Source organism: Moschus berezovskii, chromosome 20 (assembly GCF_049115385.1).
Source record: "Moschus berezovskii isolate FMDL1 chromosome 20, NW_MosBer_1.0, whole genome shotgun sequence".
Taxonomy (NCBI): domain Eukaryota; kingdom Metazoa; phylum Chordata; class Mammalia; order Artiodactyla; family Moschidae; genus Moschus; species Moschus berezovskii.
The window spans coordinates 57,824,637-57,839,450 of record NC_142479.1 but is presented as its reverse complement, the minus strand read 5'-3'; the positions used below and the strand labels follow the sequence as shown (position 1 = coordinate 57,839,450).

At 54.3% G+C, this 14,814-nt stretch overlaps 1 protein-coding gene across 1 annotated transcript in view; it reads right to left on the bottom strand.

The window, feature by feature from the left end:
* CRHR1 (corticotropin releasing hormone receptor 1) overlaps positions 1 to 13,037 on the bottom strand; it is a 53,715-nt gene extending 40,678 nt beyond the window's left edge. Inside the window, exon 1 of the mRNA XM_088829182.1 lies at positions 12,749 to 13,037. Coding sequence (XP_088685308.1) covers positions 12,749 to 12,781 — 33 coding nt within the window. The 5' untranslated portion in view covers positions 12,782 to 13,037. The remainder of the gene's footprint in view (positions 1 to 12,748) is intronic.
* Positions 13,038 to 14,814: the final 1,777 nt, after the last annotated feature.

The following is a 14,814-nucleotide window of genomic DNA, read 5'->3' as shown; positions in this document are numbered from 1 at the left end:
GAATCCTCCAAAAGAGGAGGTACAGGTTTCCTTTCCCTCTTGACCTCTAGCTCTAGGGCATAGCCTGGCTCCCTGAGAGCTGGCAGTGGGAATTGAGGGGTAGACACCAGTGCAGCCCTGTCAGCTGGGAGCTCAGGAAGGGTGCAACTCAGTTCTCACAGGGCAGTGGAGCTCGTTTGGGGTTCTGATCCAGCCCCTGCCCCTGGGAGCTGCTCATCTGGGAGCCATCCCTGCGGGGTGGGAGAGGCATCTGCTACACGGGGAGATAGAGCCGAGGTGTTGGGGACAGCACGGAGACATCAGCCACGCAGGTGCCACTATTAGCTGTGCTATCGCTCGGCCCACTCTCTGACAAGTGTGAGGTGAGGGAGATTTTGGTGTCGGCAGGAAAGGGTTGTCCTTTAAGAAGCTGCTTTTTAAAAGAGACGTGAACATGTATATTACCATATGTAGAATAGATGACCAACGCAGGTTCCATGCATGAAGCAGGGCACTCAAAGTCGGTGTTCTGGGACAACCCAGAGGGATGGGGTGGGGAGGGAGGTGGGGGGGGATTCAGGATGGGGGGACACATGTGCACCCGTGGCTGATTCATGTTGATGTATGGCAAAAACCACCACAATACTGTAAAGTAATTAGCCTCCAATTAAAATAAATTAATTAATACAATTTAAAAATTGAAAAAAAAAGAAAAAGACGTGAAGTGGTGGGTGGGGGAGGCAGCATGAAATCATCAGACGGATGGCAACCAATTTCTGTGAGAAAACCGCTCAAGGGTCCGAGGCTGTTTTTTCCTGGAGAAATGACTGCCTTCCAAGGCCATGACGGGTGGTTTAAAGGCGGCTGCTGAACCACCCAACCCCACTCAGCAGGGAGATTCAGGGCAGAGATTAGGAATAACCAAATAATCCTCCATAAGACGGGCAATGGCCCTGACTGTTTCTCTATCTGTAAAAGAAGTGAATTAGACAAAATCGGAAGTTTCAGACCGGTGCCTGGCAGGCAGGAGAGAGAAAACTCTGTTTCTTGGGCTTCCCCTTAGAGATCTGGGGCTGCGGGGAAACCTGGGAGTGTCTCTAGCTTTTCATGTTCTCCAAGTGATTCTGAAACTTCACCAGAATTGAAAGAGAACTGCACTGGCCCAGTGGCTCTCCACTGGGGGCAATTCTGTCCCCTGGGGGACAGGAGGCAATATCTGGAGATATTCTGGGTTGCCGCTACTAGGACAGGCTACCAGCATTTCATGGTTAGAGGTCAGCGATGCTGCTTAACATCCTCAGATACACAGGGCAGCCCCACAACAAGGAATTTGTTGTTGTTGTTTAGTCGCTGAGTCACATCTGACTCTTTTGAGACTCCATGGAGTATAGCCTGCCAGGATGCTCTGTCCATGGAATTCTCCAGGCAAGAATACAGGAGTGGGTTGCCATTTTCTTCTCCAGAGGATCTTCCTGATCCAGGGATTGAACCCATGTCTCCTGCATCGGCAGGTGGATTCTTAAACACTGAGCCATCTGGGAAGCCCCAACAAGGAATGGTCCCTAATGTCAGTGGTGCTGAGTAGGGGAAACTCTGGGCTGGAGGGTTTTGCAGCTCCCTCTCAGTTCTGGAAGTCCTCACCTGCAGGCCCATCATGGAAGTTGGGAGTGTGGAAGGAAGATGGTAACTGGGAGCAGGACCCTGGAAAAGAATGGGAGGACAAAAGTGGGGATCTTGCAGGACAAGAAGAGGCCCTGATCTCACTCTGTGGACTTGGACTGGTCATTCCCCCACCTCCTAGCCTCAGCCTGAAGGCAGGAGACTGGCGAGAATGACCCCTCTTCACCAACGGATGGGAGATCCTTCCGCTCACTGCTGTCCTGACACAGCCAGGCAGCCACCTGCGGGTGCGGCCAATGCTGGGGATCAAGCAGCACAGGGAGGGCATGGATGGATGCAGCATTTCCCAGAGCCAGTGGGCAGGGCTCTGCCAGCCTTCCCCCCACCCCCTCAGTCCAGTTCCTCGAAGCGGGAGACAGAGCTGACCCTGCAGAAGTCACGCTCCCTTATCTTGGGTGAGCACAGCAACAAGGGCTAGAACCAGTGCGGGGCTAAGTCCTGTGAGCTGTGGGGTGAGCCCACCACAGAGGAAGGGCTTCCCTCATCTCACTTGAGCTCTGTGAGTGACATGGGTTGTCCCCCTCCCTGCTCCCCTCCAACCTTGGTGGGTGATACAAGGTGCAGGTTGATGAGTAAGAACAAGGCAGGGGAGAGGCCCATCCAGAACCTGCTGAGTGGTAAGGGCTCTGAATGACAAAGGTTTCCACCCTCCCGGACAGGCGTTCTTCCTACTTCTTCCTACTTGGCAGCCCAGCCCAGTGGCTATAGCACTGAGTCTTCCAGCAGGAGGCACACAGGGGCAGGGCTGGTTGGCAGCCAGACTCCCTTGAAAAGTGAATCAGGGATTCTGGGCTGTGCATCCTGGCCCCAAAGAGGGCTTTAGATCAGCGCTGCTGAAAGAGTGGTGGGGACCGGTGTGGGGCTGCAGACTGCTACAGAGAGTGACATCTGGAAACGTTGGTGTGAAGTTGTCTTTGCCATAATCTCACTCGACAGGGTCTAGACCCAGTTCAGACGTTGTCCAGCTCTGCAGGAGAGTCATGCGGTACAGGCTGCATGGTCGTCATGCACAACAAGCCCAAGTGCCATGGATTGGAAAGACCCACGCGGTTCTTCCCCATAGCTGGCTTGAGAAGCCCCATTTTAGCTGGGGGAGAGAGTGCCATGGCCAGCTCATCAGGGAAGGCTCCATGGAGGGGGAGAGTCTTAAGAACCTGTTGGGCTCAGCATTAAGGGGAGGAGTGGGTGGGGTGAGGGGGACAGTGGAGGCTCGGGGAGGGATCTCACCAGGGAAAGCAGCAGGTCCCACTCAGGAGCTTTGGTGGGGTCAGGCCCCTTGCCACACAGACATTTCCTCCTTGATTCTCCATCATGGTCCAGAGGAGGGCCAAGCCCAGAGAGGTAGTGTGACTTGCCCAAGGTCAGCCAGCCAGGCCTCCTGCCTTCTCAACTTTAGGGACAGTTGAAGGAGACTCCCTTAGGGATGCTCTGCTTCTCAGGGCGGCACAGGTGCCACTGCCTAGCCCCAGAGTTTCACAGCCTGGCAGCAGCATTCATGATAAGACCACTGAGGCCCAGCAACCTAGAGAGAAAGACACCAAAGCTGCCCCACCCCCACCCACAGGGAGCTGGAGGGGAGGGATGTGGATTGAGAGATGGGATCCCGCGGATGGAGCCAAGAATGGGCCCACTCCCTTTCACCTGTGTCCTCTGCCACCTCTGCCTCGCCTGGCTATTCCTGCCTCTTAACCAGCAGAACTGGGACAATGGCAGGGAGGGAGCCCCAGGCTGCCCCCAAACCTCCTCCCCAGCCCCCTCCTTGGGGACTAAAGCACCCTGACTTGCTCTCTCAAGACCCCAGGTTCTGAGAAGGTTCTTGCTTCTCTGTCTTCAGCTCAGCTCGAAACCTCCCTCTGGTGATATCTCCGACCAGCCCTGCCTAGAACCCCTCATGGAATAAAAATGCTGTCTGTGCTTTTACACATGGACAAACGCCTCCGGTGCTATGGGGATCAGGGATGGAACACAGGGTAGGACCAGAATCGCTAAATGTTACTAAGGGATGCCAACAGTGTAGCACTCGATAAGCCACCAAGTCATAAATGCACATGTAGAGCCAGGGGGATTTATCCATCCAGCTTGTCATTTCTGCCTCCTGTCACCATAGCACCTCCATGCGCACAGATAAGCGTTCATTGGGGAGTGGGAGAGGGAAGATGCCCTCCACTGAATTCAGTGTCTACTGCATGCCTACAGTGCTTGGAGTCCTGGGCTAGGTGCTGGGGACACAGTCCTTTTTGTTTTTTATTTTTAAGGGCGTCCTCCTGGCCCAGGCAGAGCTCAGAATCTACAGGGGGACAAGGGCTCCAGTTAGATGAGAGAGACCAGGGGTCCATGCGGGGTCTGGTTGGTAAATGTTTTGAGCATCCTGTGGGGGAACATGCCAAAGAGTTGCAGGTCCCCTGTTGTTGGGGAGCCCAGGCTCCACCATGAGCTAGAGGCTCACATGAGGGGCAGGGAGAGCAAGCAAAGGAAGGACCAGTGAGATTAGCCTGGAGGGCCTCCTGGAGGAGAGGGTAGTGATGGTTCAGGAAGAATTTGGTGGTCCTGTTAGACAGGACTGATGCAGAGAGAGTGGGGGCCAGGGCTTCCCTGGTTCCTCAGTGGTAAAGAATCTGCCTGCCACTGCAGGAGACATGGGTTTGATTCCTGCTCTGGGAAGATCCCAGAAGCCTCAGCTAAGTTCATGTGTCACAATTTTTGAGCCTGTGCTCTACAGGCCAGGAGCCACAATTATTGAGCCCATGTGCCGCAACTACTGAAGCCTGCGTGCCCTAGAGCCAGTGCTCTGCAATAGCAGAAGCCCGCGTGCCACAACTAGAGAGTAGCTCCTGCTTGCTGCAACCAGAGAAAAGCCCCTAAGCAACAAAGGCCTGGCGAGGCCAAAAATAAAACTAGTAAATAACAAAATAAATAAATGTGCCTGCGTGCTAAGCCAGTTCAGTCGTGTCTGACTCTGTGCAACCCCGTGGACTGCAGCCCACCAGGCTCCTCTATCCATGGGATTCTCCACGCAAGAATACTGGAGTGAGTTGCCGTGTCCCCCTCCAGGGGATCTCAAAATTATATAAAAAAGGACTGGGGAACAGAAGCCCTAGAAGGAGGAACAGCATGGCCAAAGGTAGGCGACTGGCAGAAATGAGTCTCCTGTGGGGGTAGAAAGGAGGGAAGGCTGGGGCAGAGGCCCAGAAGAGCGGATGGGGAGATGAGGGGGTATCTGGTTCTTTCTCACTTGGAGTAGGACAGGAGGACTGTGGGGTCATGCATGCGGACACTGGCACAGAGGGAGCTCAGTGAACAGTGCATCTGGCCAGAGAAGTTGGACAAAGTGGAGGGAAAAGGAAGGAGGGGACAGGCAGGAACTCAGACCAAGTCCAGGACACAGGCCTCCCTCCATGGACCACCTCTGGGCCTCCCGGCCTTGCACGCGTGGCCTAAGGCACGGCCACAGAGATGGTCCAACCTACTGCTCACTCCCACTGTTGACCCCATGGTCCCTAGAGGCCCAGCTGCTCTTCTGGGTGCCAGCCCTCCCCTGGCCCTGAGTAGGTGGGTGCCGCATGCCTGTCTCACTGGTTTAACTGTGCAATAGCCTCTGAGGGGTTAGCAATTGGGGGGATGCTGTTATTAATGCTGCAAAGGACTCCCTGAGGATCCCAGCGTGTGTGTGTGTATAAGAAAGAGACAGTGTGCACACTGGGGACCAGTTGGAACCTCAAAGGCAACAGGCTTTGTTCCTTCTGAACTGGGCGCTGGGAAGCCCAGTCCAGGGGGTGCTGGAGGGTATGGGGTTGCTCCTTCCCTTGGGCAGGTAGCTGCAGCCTCCACACAGCGTGACTCAGAGCATCCTGACCCTGGTGCCTGAGGAAGGTGTTCCCTGCAGCAGGTTAGAGAGGGTTAGGGTAGTTCTTGTAAGAAATGGGGAGGGGTTTTCCAATAAAAGCCACCTCTGGCCTCAGTTCTCCTGGCTGCTAAAGAGAAAGCATGAAGCAAGAAAGGCTAAAAAACCACGCGCTTCTTTGTTTCACCTCTTTCTTTCTCCTTTTCTCCCTCCGTCCCTCCCTCTCTCTCTTCTTTTCTCCCAGCCTTTCTGTCCTGATCTCTCCCTCTCATGCCAACTTAAGCCAGCAGTTTCCATCTCTACAACATCTTTGATTTCTCTCTGTCTGCAGGTTCGAATCTTACATAATAAAATTGTCAATCCTGAGCCGGCCCACGGGTGCCCCGCTGGGCCTTTGTTTCTGCCTGTGGGTCAAGGCCCTCAGGGCAGGGGGACATTCTGCTCCTTAGATAGCCTGGGACTTTCCCTTGGCCCTTCCCCAGGGTAGCCAAAGCCCTCCTGGGCCTGGTTTCTGTCTCCAGCCTGCGCTGTTCAGCCCTCTGATCCCTGGTCCTTTCTCTGTACCCCACCCAGCTCTGTCTGCACAGTGGGGCGCTGCTGCAGGAACAGCTGGGGCCTCTGGAAACCACTGAGCCCTTCACACACCTGCCAAGGAGACTGGGGAGACACAAACCGAAGCTGGGCAAACCCTCTCTGTCAACGGAAATGTCAGAGCCATTTCTTGACCCAGTCAATCATCCTGGGCAGCCTGCCTTCCAGCTCTTCAGCTCCATGGACCTGGCAGGGATACGGAACAATACGTTGTCCCAAAGGCCTGACCTCCCAGTGCTTAGAGGTTCAACTAAGTCTCCCACAGTGCCTCCGGGTAGCCCTGCTACCTCTTAAAACTCACTGTGAATGGGCTCCAAATTGTAGTCTGCTCAGGAAGATCCCCTGGAGAAGGAAATGGCAACCCACTCCAGTATTCCTGCCTGGGGAATCCCATGGACAGAGGAGCCTGGCAGGCTACAGTTCATGGGGTCAAAAAAGAGTTGCACATGACTTAGCGACTAAACAACAATAGCCTAGAACAAACGAGGCCTCCCTGGTTCTTCAGGAGCGGAAGCAGCTGGACCAGTCTGGTCAGTTTCTGTCCTGGGCTTGACCTAGGCATCCTGGCTCCTGGCCACACTGGTTGGAGGATGGGAACTGACTGACAGGTGAGGGGGAACAGGTGTGTACCCCACAAACCCTACCTCTAAGTACCTCTCTAGGGCTGCTCCCTGGGGCCAGCAAACCCAGAGGTGGGAATGGGATATTACTTGTGTTTATAGGGAAGATAGAGCATCCACAAAACACTTCATCTGTCCCGAAAGTGGCTTCCTGGCTGCTGGGTGGGGAGCTGCCAAAAGACAGATTCAGTGAAAGCTTGTGAGTCGGTGGTTCTGTCTGTGTTGAGGGGACCCATCGCCCAGACCTGCATCTCCCCCCACCCATTTCACAGGAAAAGGAAGGGCACGTCCATATTCCCCCGAGTCTTCCCCCCTCTTTCTCTTTCTCCATCCCTCTCTGACCTTCCAGTTTCTTAATGCTGTGGAAGCCGACACCAAGTACTCTCAAAAGAAATATTTAATTATCTGTTGCTTAATAGAATCCAGCTAGTTGTTTTCAAAACAATTGTTTGCACCAGTGAGTTAATCATTTTGTATTATTCTCCCTACATGTCTCTAGCCTTGTTGTCAAATATTTTCACCTCAGAGATGCTCAGAGGGCTAACAGCAGGCACCTCCATCCTTCGCCCTTCTAGCTTTCCTGAGGGCAGGGGCCCCATCCCTTCTCCCCAGGGACTGTGAAGAGGCCCTGGGGCAGGAGAAGATTCTACATTGCTAAGGATTCCTTTCTCTACCTCCCTTTCCCTCACCACTCCTCCTTTCGCTGTTATTCCTTGGATTGATAAAATTTGGTAAAGATTTATTAAGTGACTATTACAGTTAAAATTTTTTGAGCACTTACTGTGTGCCAGACAACGTGCAATTGGGCTTAATTTCACACTTGATATCTCATGAAGTCATTATGATTATCCCATAGTTTTCCACTTTAAAAAATTTTTTAATATTTATTTTTCTTTGACTGTGCTGGGTCTTCCCTGGTGGTCCAGTGGCTAAGACTCCATGCTTTCAATGCAGGGGACCCCGGTTCAATTCTTGGTCAGGGAGCTAGATCCCACATGACGAAATGTAAAGATCCCACATGCTGCAACAAAGACCCAGCACAGCCAAATAAATACCAAAAAATAAAAAGTATGCAATGATGCCACTTCCAACAGACTCTGCTGACAGTGGTCCTGGAAGATCTAAGTAGACAGGAGTTATTTATAATTAACATTCACTCATTGAAGATAAAACTGTAGCTAAGACTTGGCCTTAGCCCTGAAGTGGGTCTTTGTTGTTGCATGGACTTTCTTTAGTTGCAGTGAGCGGGGGGACCAGTCTTCGTTGCGGTACGAGGGCTTCTCATTGCGATGGCTTCTCCAAATCACCAGGTGCTACATTGGCTGTTTGGTGCCTCCTTTTCCTTTTCTTTTAAAAATAACCATAGTGGGCTTAGGGGGCAGTTTCCATTTTTTCTGCATCAGAGACGGCTTTTCTGCTAGGGTGGTTTTGGCATCTCTCAGTCTGTTTGGACATGACAACTGCATCTCGTGGGAACAGCAGCGGGTCCTCTGTGATCACACAACACTACACTGAAGGAAGCGGCGACAATACTATCCAGCCAGCCGACAAACATTTGTGAAACGCTTACTACGTGCAGTTGATTCTTAGGCCCAGTGCTGTGAAGGGTGAAAGGTGCAAAACTGCTAGATGCTGAATGTCCAAGAGGTTTTCCTGGTTGTTTTCTTCCTGCATCAGCTCATTTTCTATGAAGAGCAATCAACTTGCAGCTTTTTCTGAAAGCAAACTCTGCGCTAGGAGCTGGTCCAAGCACTTTGCAGGTGTTGATGCATTTCCTCCTTATCTCAACCGTATGAGTTAGGTATTGCCTCCATTTCACACCTCTTTCACAGAGATGTGAGATATAAGAGGGAACCTAGTCAAATACTCCTGTTTACAGAGAAACGGAGGCTCAGAGAGGAAAAGTGACTTACTTGAAGTCACATAGGCATAGCTGTGAATGAAGTCAGGTTTGCCGACTCCCAGGCTGATGGTCTTTCCACCCCAAAAGCTGCTGAAAATGATCAATCCCATGCCTAACCCCTTCCTTGTAGGTCCCATGACAGCTGGGGCTCAGGCCCATGGGCTCATAAGCATTGCGGGCACCTGGGGTGCTGCCAAGGGGCGCCTTTACCCTCTAAACTCCTCCTTTGCAGCTAAATCCCACTGACTGCTGATGCTTTCCAAGGAGCCAAATGTTAGAGAGGGTGAGAAATGGATTTTCCACTTGAGTTCATCCTCACTGATCGTTGGTCAGTGTCCTGCTCCTGCTCAGTCACACAGTTCTTTCCAGCTCTTTGCAATCCCATGGACTGTAGCCCACCAGGCTCCTGTCCACGGGATTCTCCAGGCAAGAATACTGGAGTGCGTTGCCATTCCCTTCTCCAGGGGATCTTCCCGACACAGGGATCAAACCCTAGTCTCTTGTGCCTCTTGCATTGACAGGCGAATTCTTTACCACTGGGAAGCCCCTAGTCAGTGTCCTGCTTTTCCACAAATCTATGTCTTCCTTAAGAACTGGATGGACCCAAGACATGTCCCTACGCAGGGCTGGGCATATCAAATCCTGACGGCTCCCCTCTCCTCCTTTGTCCCTGGACTGTGGCCATGCCAGCTGTCCCCACGCCCCACAGCTTACTTTAATATGTGTATATATTTATTTGGCTATGCTAGGTTTTAGTTGCAGCATGCAGGATCTTCAGTCACGGGATGCTAACTCCCAGTTGCAGCATGTGGGATCTAGTTCTGTGACCAGGGATTGAACCTGGGCCCCCTGCATTGAGAATCTTAGCCACTGAACTACCAGGGAAGTCCCTGACACTGCTCACTTTTTTGCCCTCATTTCCCTTCCTGCCCAGGCTCCCCTCAAATCCCAACTCAAAAACATTATTTGTCAAAGAAGCAGTTGGGAAATGGCCCCGAAGTGCCTGGATACAGACATGGCAAAAGAGCATCCCCTCACAGGGAACACAGAGATGTTGAGGTTCTCCCTCTCGAGGCCCTGGAACGACATGGGACGGACTTGGACTGCGACGGTAAGTGAGAGGACTTTCCCAAGGGCCACGGCTGTGCCCAAATGTGTGCTTGAAAAAAAAAAAAGCCTGCAGAGATTATTTTCAAAATGGCAACAATAGCTGTGTTAGGAGGGAGAGATTGTAATAATTTCCCTTCTGGTTTTCAAACTTTGTATAATACTGCTAGATTGCTTTTATGACAACAGCCATGAAACCAGCTCTCTCCGTGGAACTCACTTTCCCAAATAGCCCACCAGGCCTTGCCTTCTCCACTTCTCACACTCAACCAAACCCACTGTTCTGAGTCACGCTTGAGTCTCCCTGCGAGGACCCGTGGCTGTTGGGTAGGAGACTCAGAGGTGCTCGGTCCCTGGCCCTCCCCTGGGGGTAGAGACCATATTTTACCTGTCCCCTTGGCATCCACACAGATTCATGCTCATACTCTCTTCCTCACTGACTTCTACAAGGTCCCTCCCATGCACACACATTCTCGCGCACATGTGCACACACTCTCCTCCAGTTCTCTGTAATCAGTACAGCATGATGCCCACAACAGGGGCCCCAGAGCGGATCCTTCCCACCTTTCCTGATACTGGCTGACTTGTTGAGGGGCACAGCCGCATATTGGATGAATATCACCTAGATTCAGGTTTCCCTGATGGCTCAGCGGTAAAGAATCTGCCTGCCAATGCAGGAGACGTGGGTTCGATCCCTGGGTCAGGAAGATCCCCTGGGGAAGGAAGTGGCAACCCACACCAGTATTTCTTGCCTGGGAAATCCCCTGGACAGAGGAGCTTGGCAGGCTCCAGTCCATGGGGTTGCAAGAGTCAGACACAACTTAGTGACTAAACCACCAACCACGACCACCCACCTAGGTTCAGATGTTCATTCATACTGACAAAAGTATCTGAGTTATCTCTCATCTGGCAGAAGTCAAGGAGATTTTAGTGGCTTCAAATATTTTCTGGTAAAAGCTAACAAAAGAAAGTCTGAGAGTTGAAGTCCCTGAGTTTGAATTCCAGCTCCACCATTCACTGGCTGCATGACCTTGAGCAAGTCACGGAGCCTCTCTGTGCTCAGGAATAATTTCAGCTTCCTAGAGCTGTTAGGAGGACAGTATGACTTAATACTTGTAAAGCAGGTAGAACACTACCCAGCAAGTTGTATATGCCATATAAATAAAAGAAGAACGTAATTATTTAAATGAAACTGCATTAGCTGACCATTCATTCACTGAATCTTACTCATTCAGCGTGCATTTACTGAGCACTTACTGAGCTCATGAGGTCAGACATAAAGGGCACACAGCTCACAGCCTAACAGGAAGCACACACACACACACACAACGATAACAATAAGAGAAAAATTTTTTCTTTTAGAAAAGCATCATAATTCTAAGCAGAAATTTGCACATGATTCAAAGAAAGTCCAGAGAAAGAACATTTACCTATTACCATGTAAACTCAAAAACAAAAACCTACAGTTCAATCTTTTGAATCTGTTTGAAACGTTGAATTTTTTCTGTTTTGTAAATTTAGACCCAGGTTTGGTACACACTAGCCTTTGGGAAAATATTCCCGTCCAGTGCCATCTATTCAAGCTGTCTGGATGTTTTCCCTCCTGCTTCCCTCCCTGGGTCTCCCTGATCACCCAGAAAATAAATTCTGGGTTCACCCCCTAGTCCTAGTTAAGGCGTGGGGGAGGGGATATGGGGTTAATCAGACCAACCTTTACTCATTTTTAAAAAACTAACATAACTACTCGGGAGAGGGACAGAGAGAATAGAGGAAACCTAGGTAACTAATAACGTCTCAATTGATGACCAGGCAGCAGTTGCAGTTTCAAATCTGGTGGCTTAACTCAAATCACTTTGTGTGCTACATACGTACAGCTGGTTTAATAACTGACGGAAAAATGGAAATCAGTCAATCCGCACCCCTCCCCCAAATCCATTCTTTTGAGTGTAATCGCTTTTTAAATGCGCTGAATCCAGTCAAGCCACCGTCTGTGCTCCGGCTGTCCACTCTGACCCTGCGGAGTCGGGATCCTCAGGCGAGAGCCTCGCACGGCTTTCTGGCGGCGGCACCGAGGCCCACCCACCCCTCTCTCCGGCTGCTGCCTGCGCGCCTACACCCCGCAAGGCGAACCGCTTTGGGAATCGCCCGGCACCTGCAAGTGGCAGCCGTCACTAGCTGCGCGCCGGGGTGTCGACCCCCCACACCTTCCCCAGGGCCCAGGGGGAGTCCTTGTCACCCCCGAACTTCAGCGGACAGACGTGAGATCTGTCCAGACGTGAGATCTGGAGACTTTCCCAAACTCTGGGCGCAGGAATTCCGTCGCCAGAGCCCGGACAGGAGCGAGCAGGCACAGGGACCCGCGAGGGCAAAGGACCGGAGAGCGAGCGCTGCGCTCCAGCGGGCTGGCCGGCGGCGGCGGCGACGGCGGCGGAGGAACGGTAACTACCGCCGGACGCTCGGTCGCCTCTCCGGAGACCGCGATATTGATCCAGGGTTCGCAGGCGCGGGGGACTTTTTATCTCCCCGGACTTTCAGGGGCAGGAAGGAGCTCCCAGGAACAGGGCGGGGGCGCGCCGGGGCAGATGGGGAACCCTCCGCCCCCTCCCGAGCTTCCTGTCCCGGGACCCCGGTCTACACGGGACGGGTGGGAGAAGGAACCCTGAGTCGGTTCCCAAAGCCTAGAGCGATTCCCCTCGCAGAACTGGTTGCCCGGGTGGGCGGACCCCCCCCCGACCCCCACCCCCCAACACCAGCCAACATCCCCGCAGCTTCGCCACAATGATTTCTTTCTTTTCTTGTTTTTTTTTTACCTGGAGTTCTCCCTCTACCGCCCAACGCCGGCTTCAGAGGTCCAGGAAGAGGGAGTTGGTCTGCCCCTTACACCCCGGCCGCCCCCGGCCCTGGGCACAGTCCTGCTCAGTGACACCCAGTCACACCCCACGCCTCACACCCACTGCCCACGGAGCCAGCCCTGCGCGCCCGGAACTGGGGGCCCCGGCGCTTTAGGGCTGACTGGCTCGCTCTCACCTTGACAAGCCGGAGCTGCGGGCGCCGTCCCATCCTCGGGCTCGCTCGGTCACCGCGCTGGATGCCTGGGTCCCCGGGACATCCCGGCGGGGGCGGGCTCGGGCTGCGCGGGGTGGGCGCCGAGCTTCTGGGTCGCCGCCGCTGGCGGCGGTGCCCGGCTCCGCGCTCCCCGGCCCCGCAGCCCGGCCCGGAGGGCTCTCGCTCTCCCCTTCCCGGGCAAGCCCAGCCGCCGCTTCCTGACTCAGCCCGGCCCGCGGCCGCCTCTCGCCTGCGCGGAGCCCGCCTCGCCCCCGCCGTCTCCCCCTCGGTCCGCGCCGACACCCGCCGCGGCTCCCCGCCCCCTCGCCTGGGCGTCCCCTCCCCTTCCCTCCGCTCCCTCCTCCGCGCCTCGCCCCTGCGCCGCCTCCCCCGCCCCGCCTCTTCTGCCCCGGCTCGTTCCGGGGGCGGCTCCCCGCGCGCAGGCGGCGCTGACCCCCTTTCCTCCAGCCGGGTTTGCGGCAATCGGCGGGGCGCCCTGGCAGCGCTGGCGGCCGCCGCAGCCCGGGGAGAAGCTGGGGAGGTGTGTGGGGGGGTTGGGTGGTGTGGGAGAGGAGGCAGCCTCCCTCCTCCCGCCAGATTTCAGTGTGGGGCCCGAGGAGTCCAGGAGAGTCTGAGGGGGTCCTGGGGGGGCTCAGGTGAGTCTATAAGAGAGAAGCTATTGGAGGCTGGGGAACAGGGCAGCCCGGATTGAGCAGTGCCGCCGCGGAAGCCGGGTGAAGCTGGGCGCTGCGTTTGGGCAGTTCTCTCCCTGCCGCCCCCACCTCGGGGGGCGAGGGCCAGACCCCCGCGCCTTTGGCACTGACACGCCTGGAGCGCGCTGAGGTGTGACAGCTCTGAGGGAGGAGCCCTTCTCATTCATTCGTTCGTTCGTAAATTCATTCTACTAACTAAGCGCCTGCCCAGTTTGGTCCCGGCAAGGAGATGAACCTAGGAACCCCAAGAGCAGGCGAGATGGCGGTGCCGGGCAGGACTAGCCCCGCTCTGACCGCGGAGGAGGGGGAAAGACGAGCGCGCATTGCGCTACAGAGCGGATAGCGGCTGGGAATCCAATGGACTGAGCGAGGAGTAGGCCACAGCGCCCCCTCTCGGCCGAGCGCTCAGGGTAGGGTCAGCCGCCCCGCCAGACCTCCTGGCCTCCATCCACCTTGGCTCCCTAGCTCCCCATTCCGCCCCCCGCATTGGGAAGCAGCTCCCGACTTCTCCAGCCTCTTAAGACTTTCCCCTCCAGCTCTTCCAGATGGACAGAACTTTTGACTTCGATGTCTTCCTTCCTTCCTTCCACCAGAGCCTAAAGGCGGGTAAAAAATGTAACCACCCCGCAGATCCTCCTCCTGCAGGGCCAGGAGCAACTCCTCACCAGGAAGCCTGAGCACCCAGGGTGGACCACACTCCCAGAATGGTGGTCAGCTGACTTTGCAACCCAACTCAGAATCTAACCTCCCTGGAGATTCTGTGCACTGCCGCGCCCACCCACCTCCTTCCTTCCACCCACTTCTCAGCACATTCATGGGCCCAACTGCTTCTTCATTTAGACAGGGAGTTATTGTAAGATGCCTTGTGAGGAAGCTGAGGCACACAGAGCGGTGGTGGCCTGTCCACACTCACACAGCTGGTAAGCCTAATTCTTAGCCTCCTGATTTCCAGCTCAAAGTGACCCAGGGCTGGGACCTGATGGGTTTGGGGCTCTGAAGTGGGGAAGGGCAGTGCCCAGGAAACCAACTGGTCACATGGGTTTATCTACACTGGGTGGCACTTTCTAAATGAAGCACGTAGTCTCGAGGCTTGAAAACCCCTAGTTGGTTGTGTGTGTGCTTAGTTGCTCAATTGTGTCTGACTCTTTGTGACCCCGTGGACTGTAGCCTGCCAGGTTCCTCTGTCCATGGAATTCTCCAGGCAAGAATACTGGAGTGGGTTGCCATTTCCTTCTCCAGGGGATCTTCCTGACCCAGGGACTGAACCAGGGTCTCCTGCACTGGCAGGCAGATTCTTAACCATCTGAGCCACTGAGCTTGACACAGACTCACCCC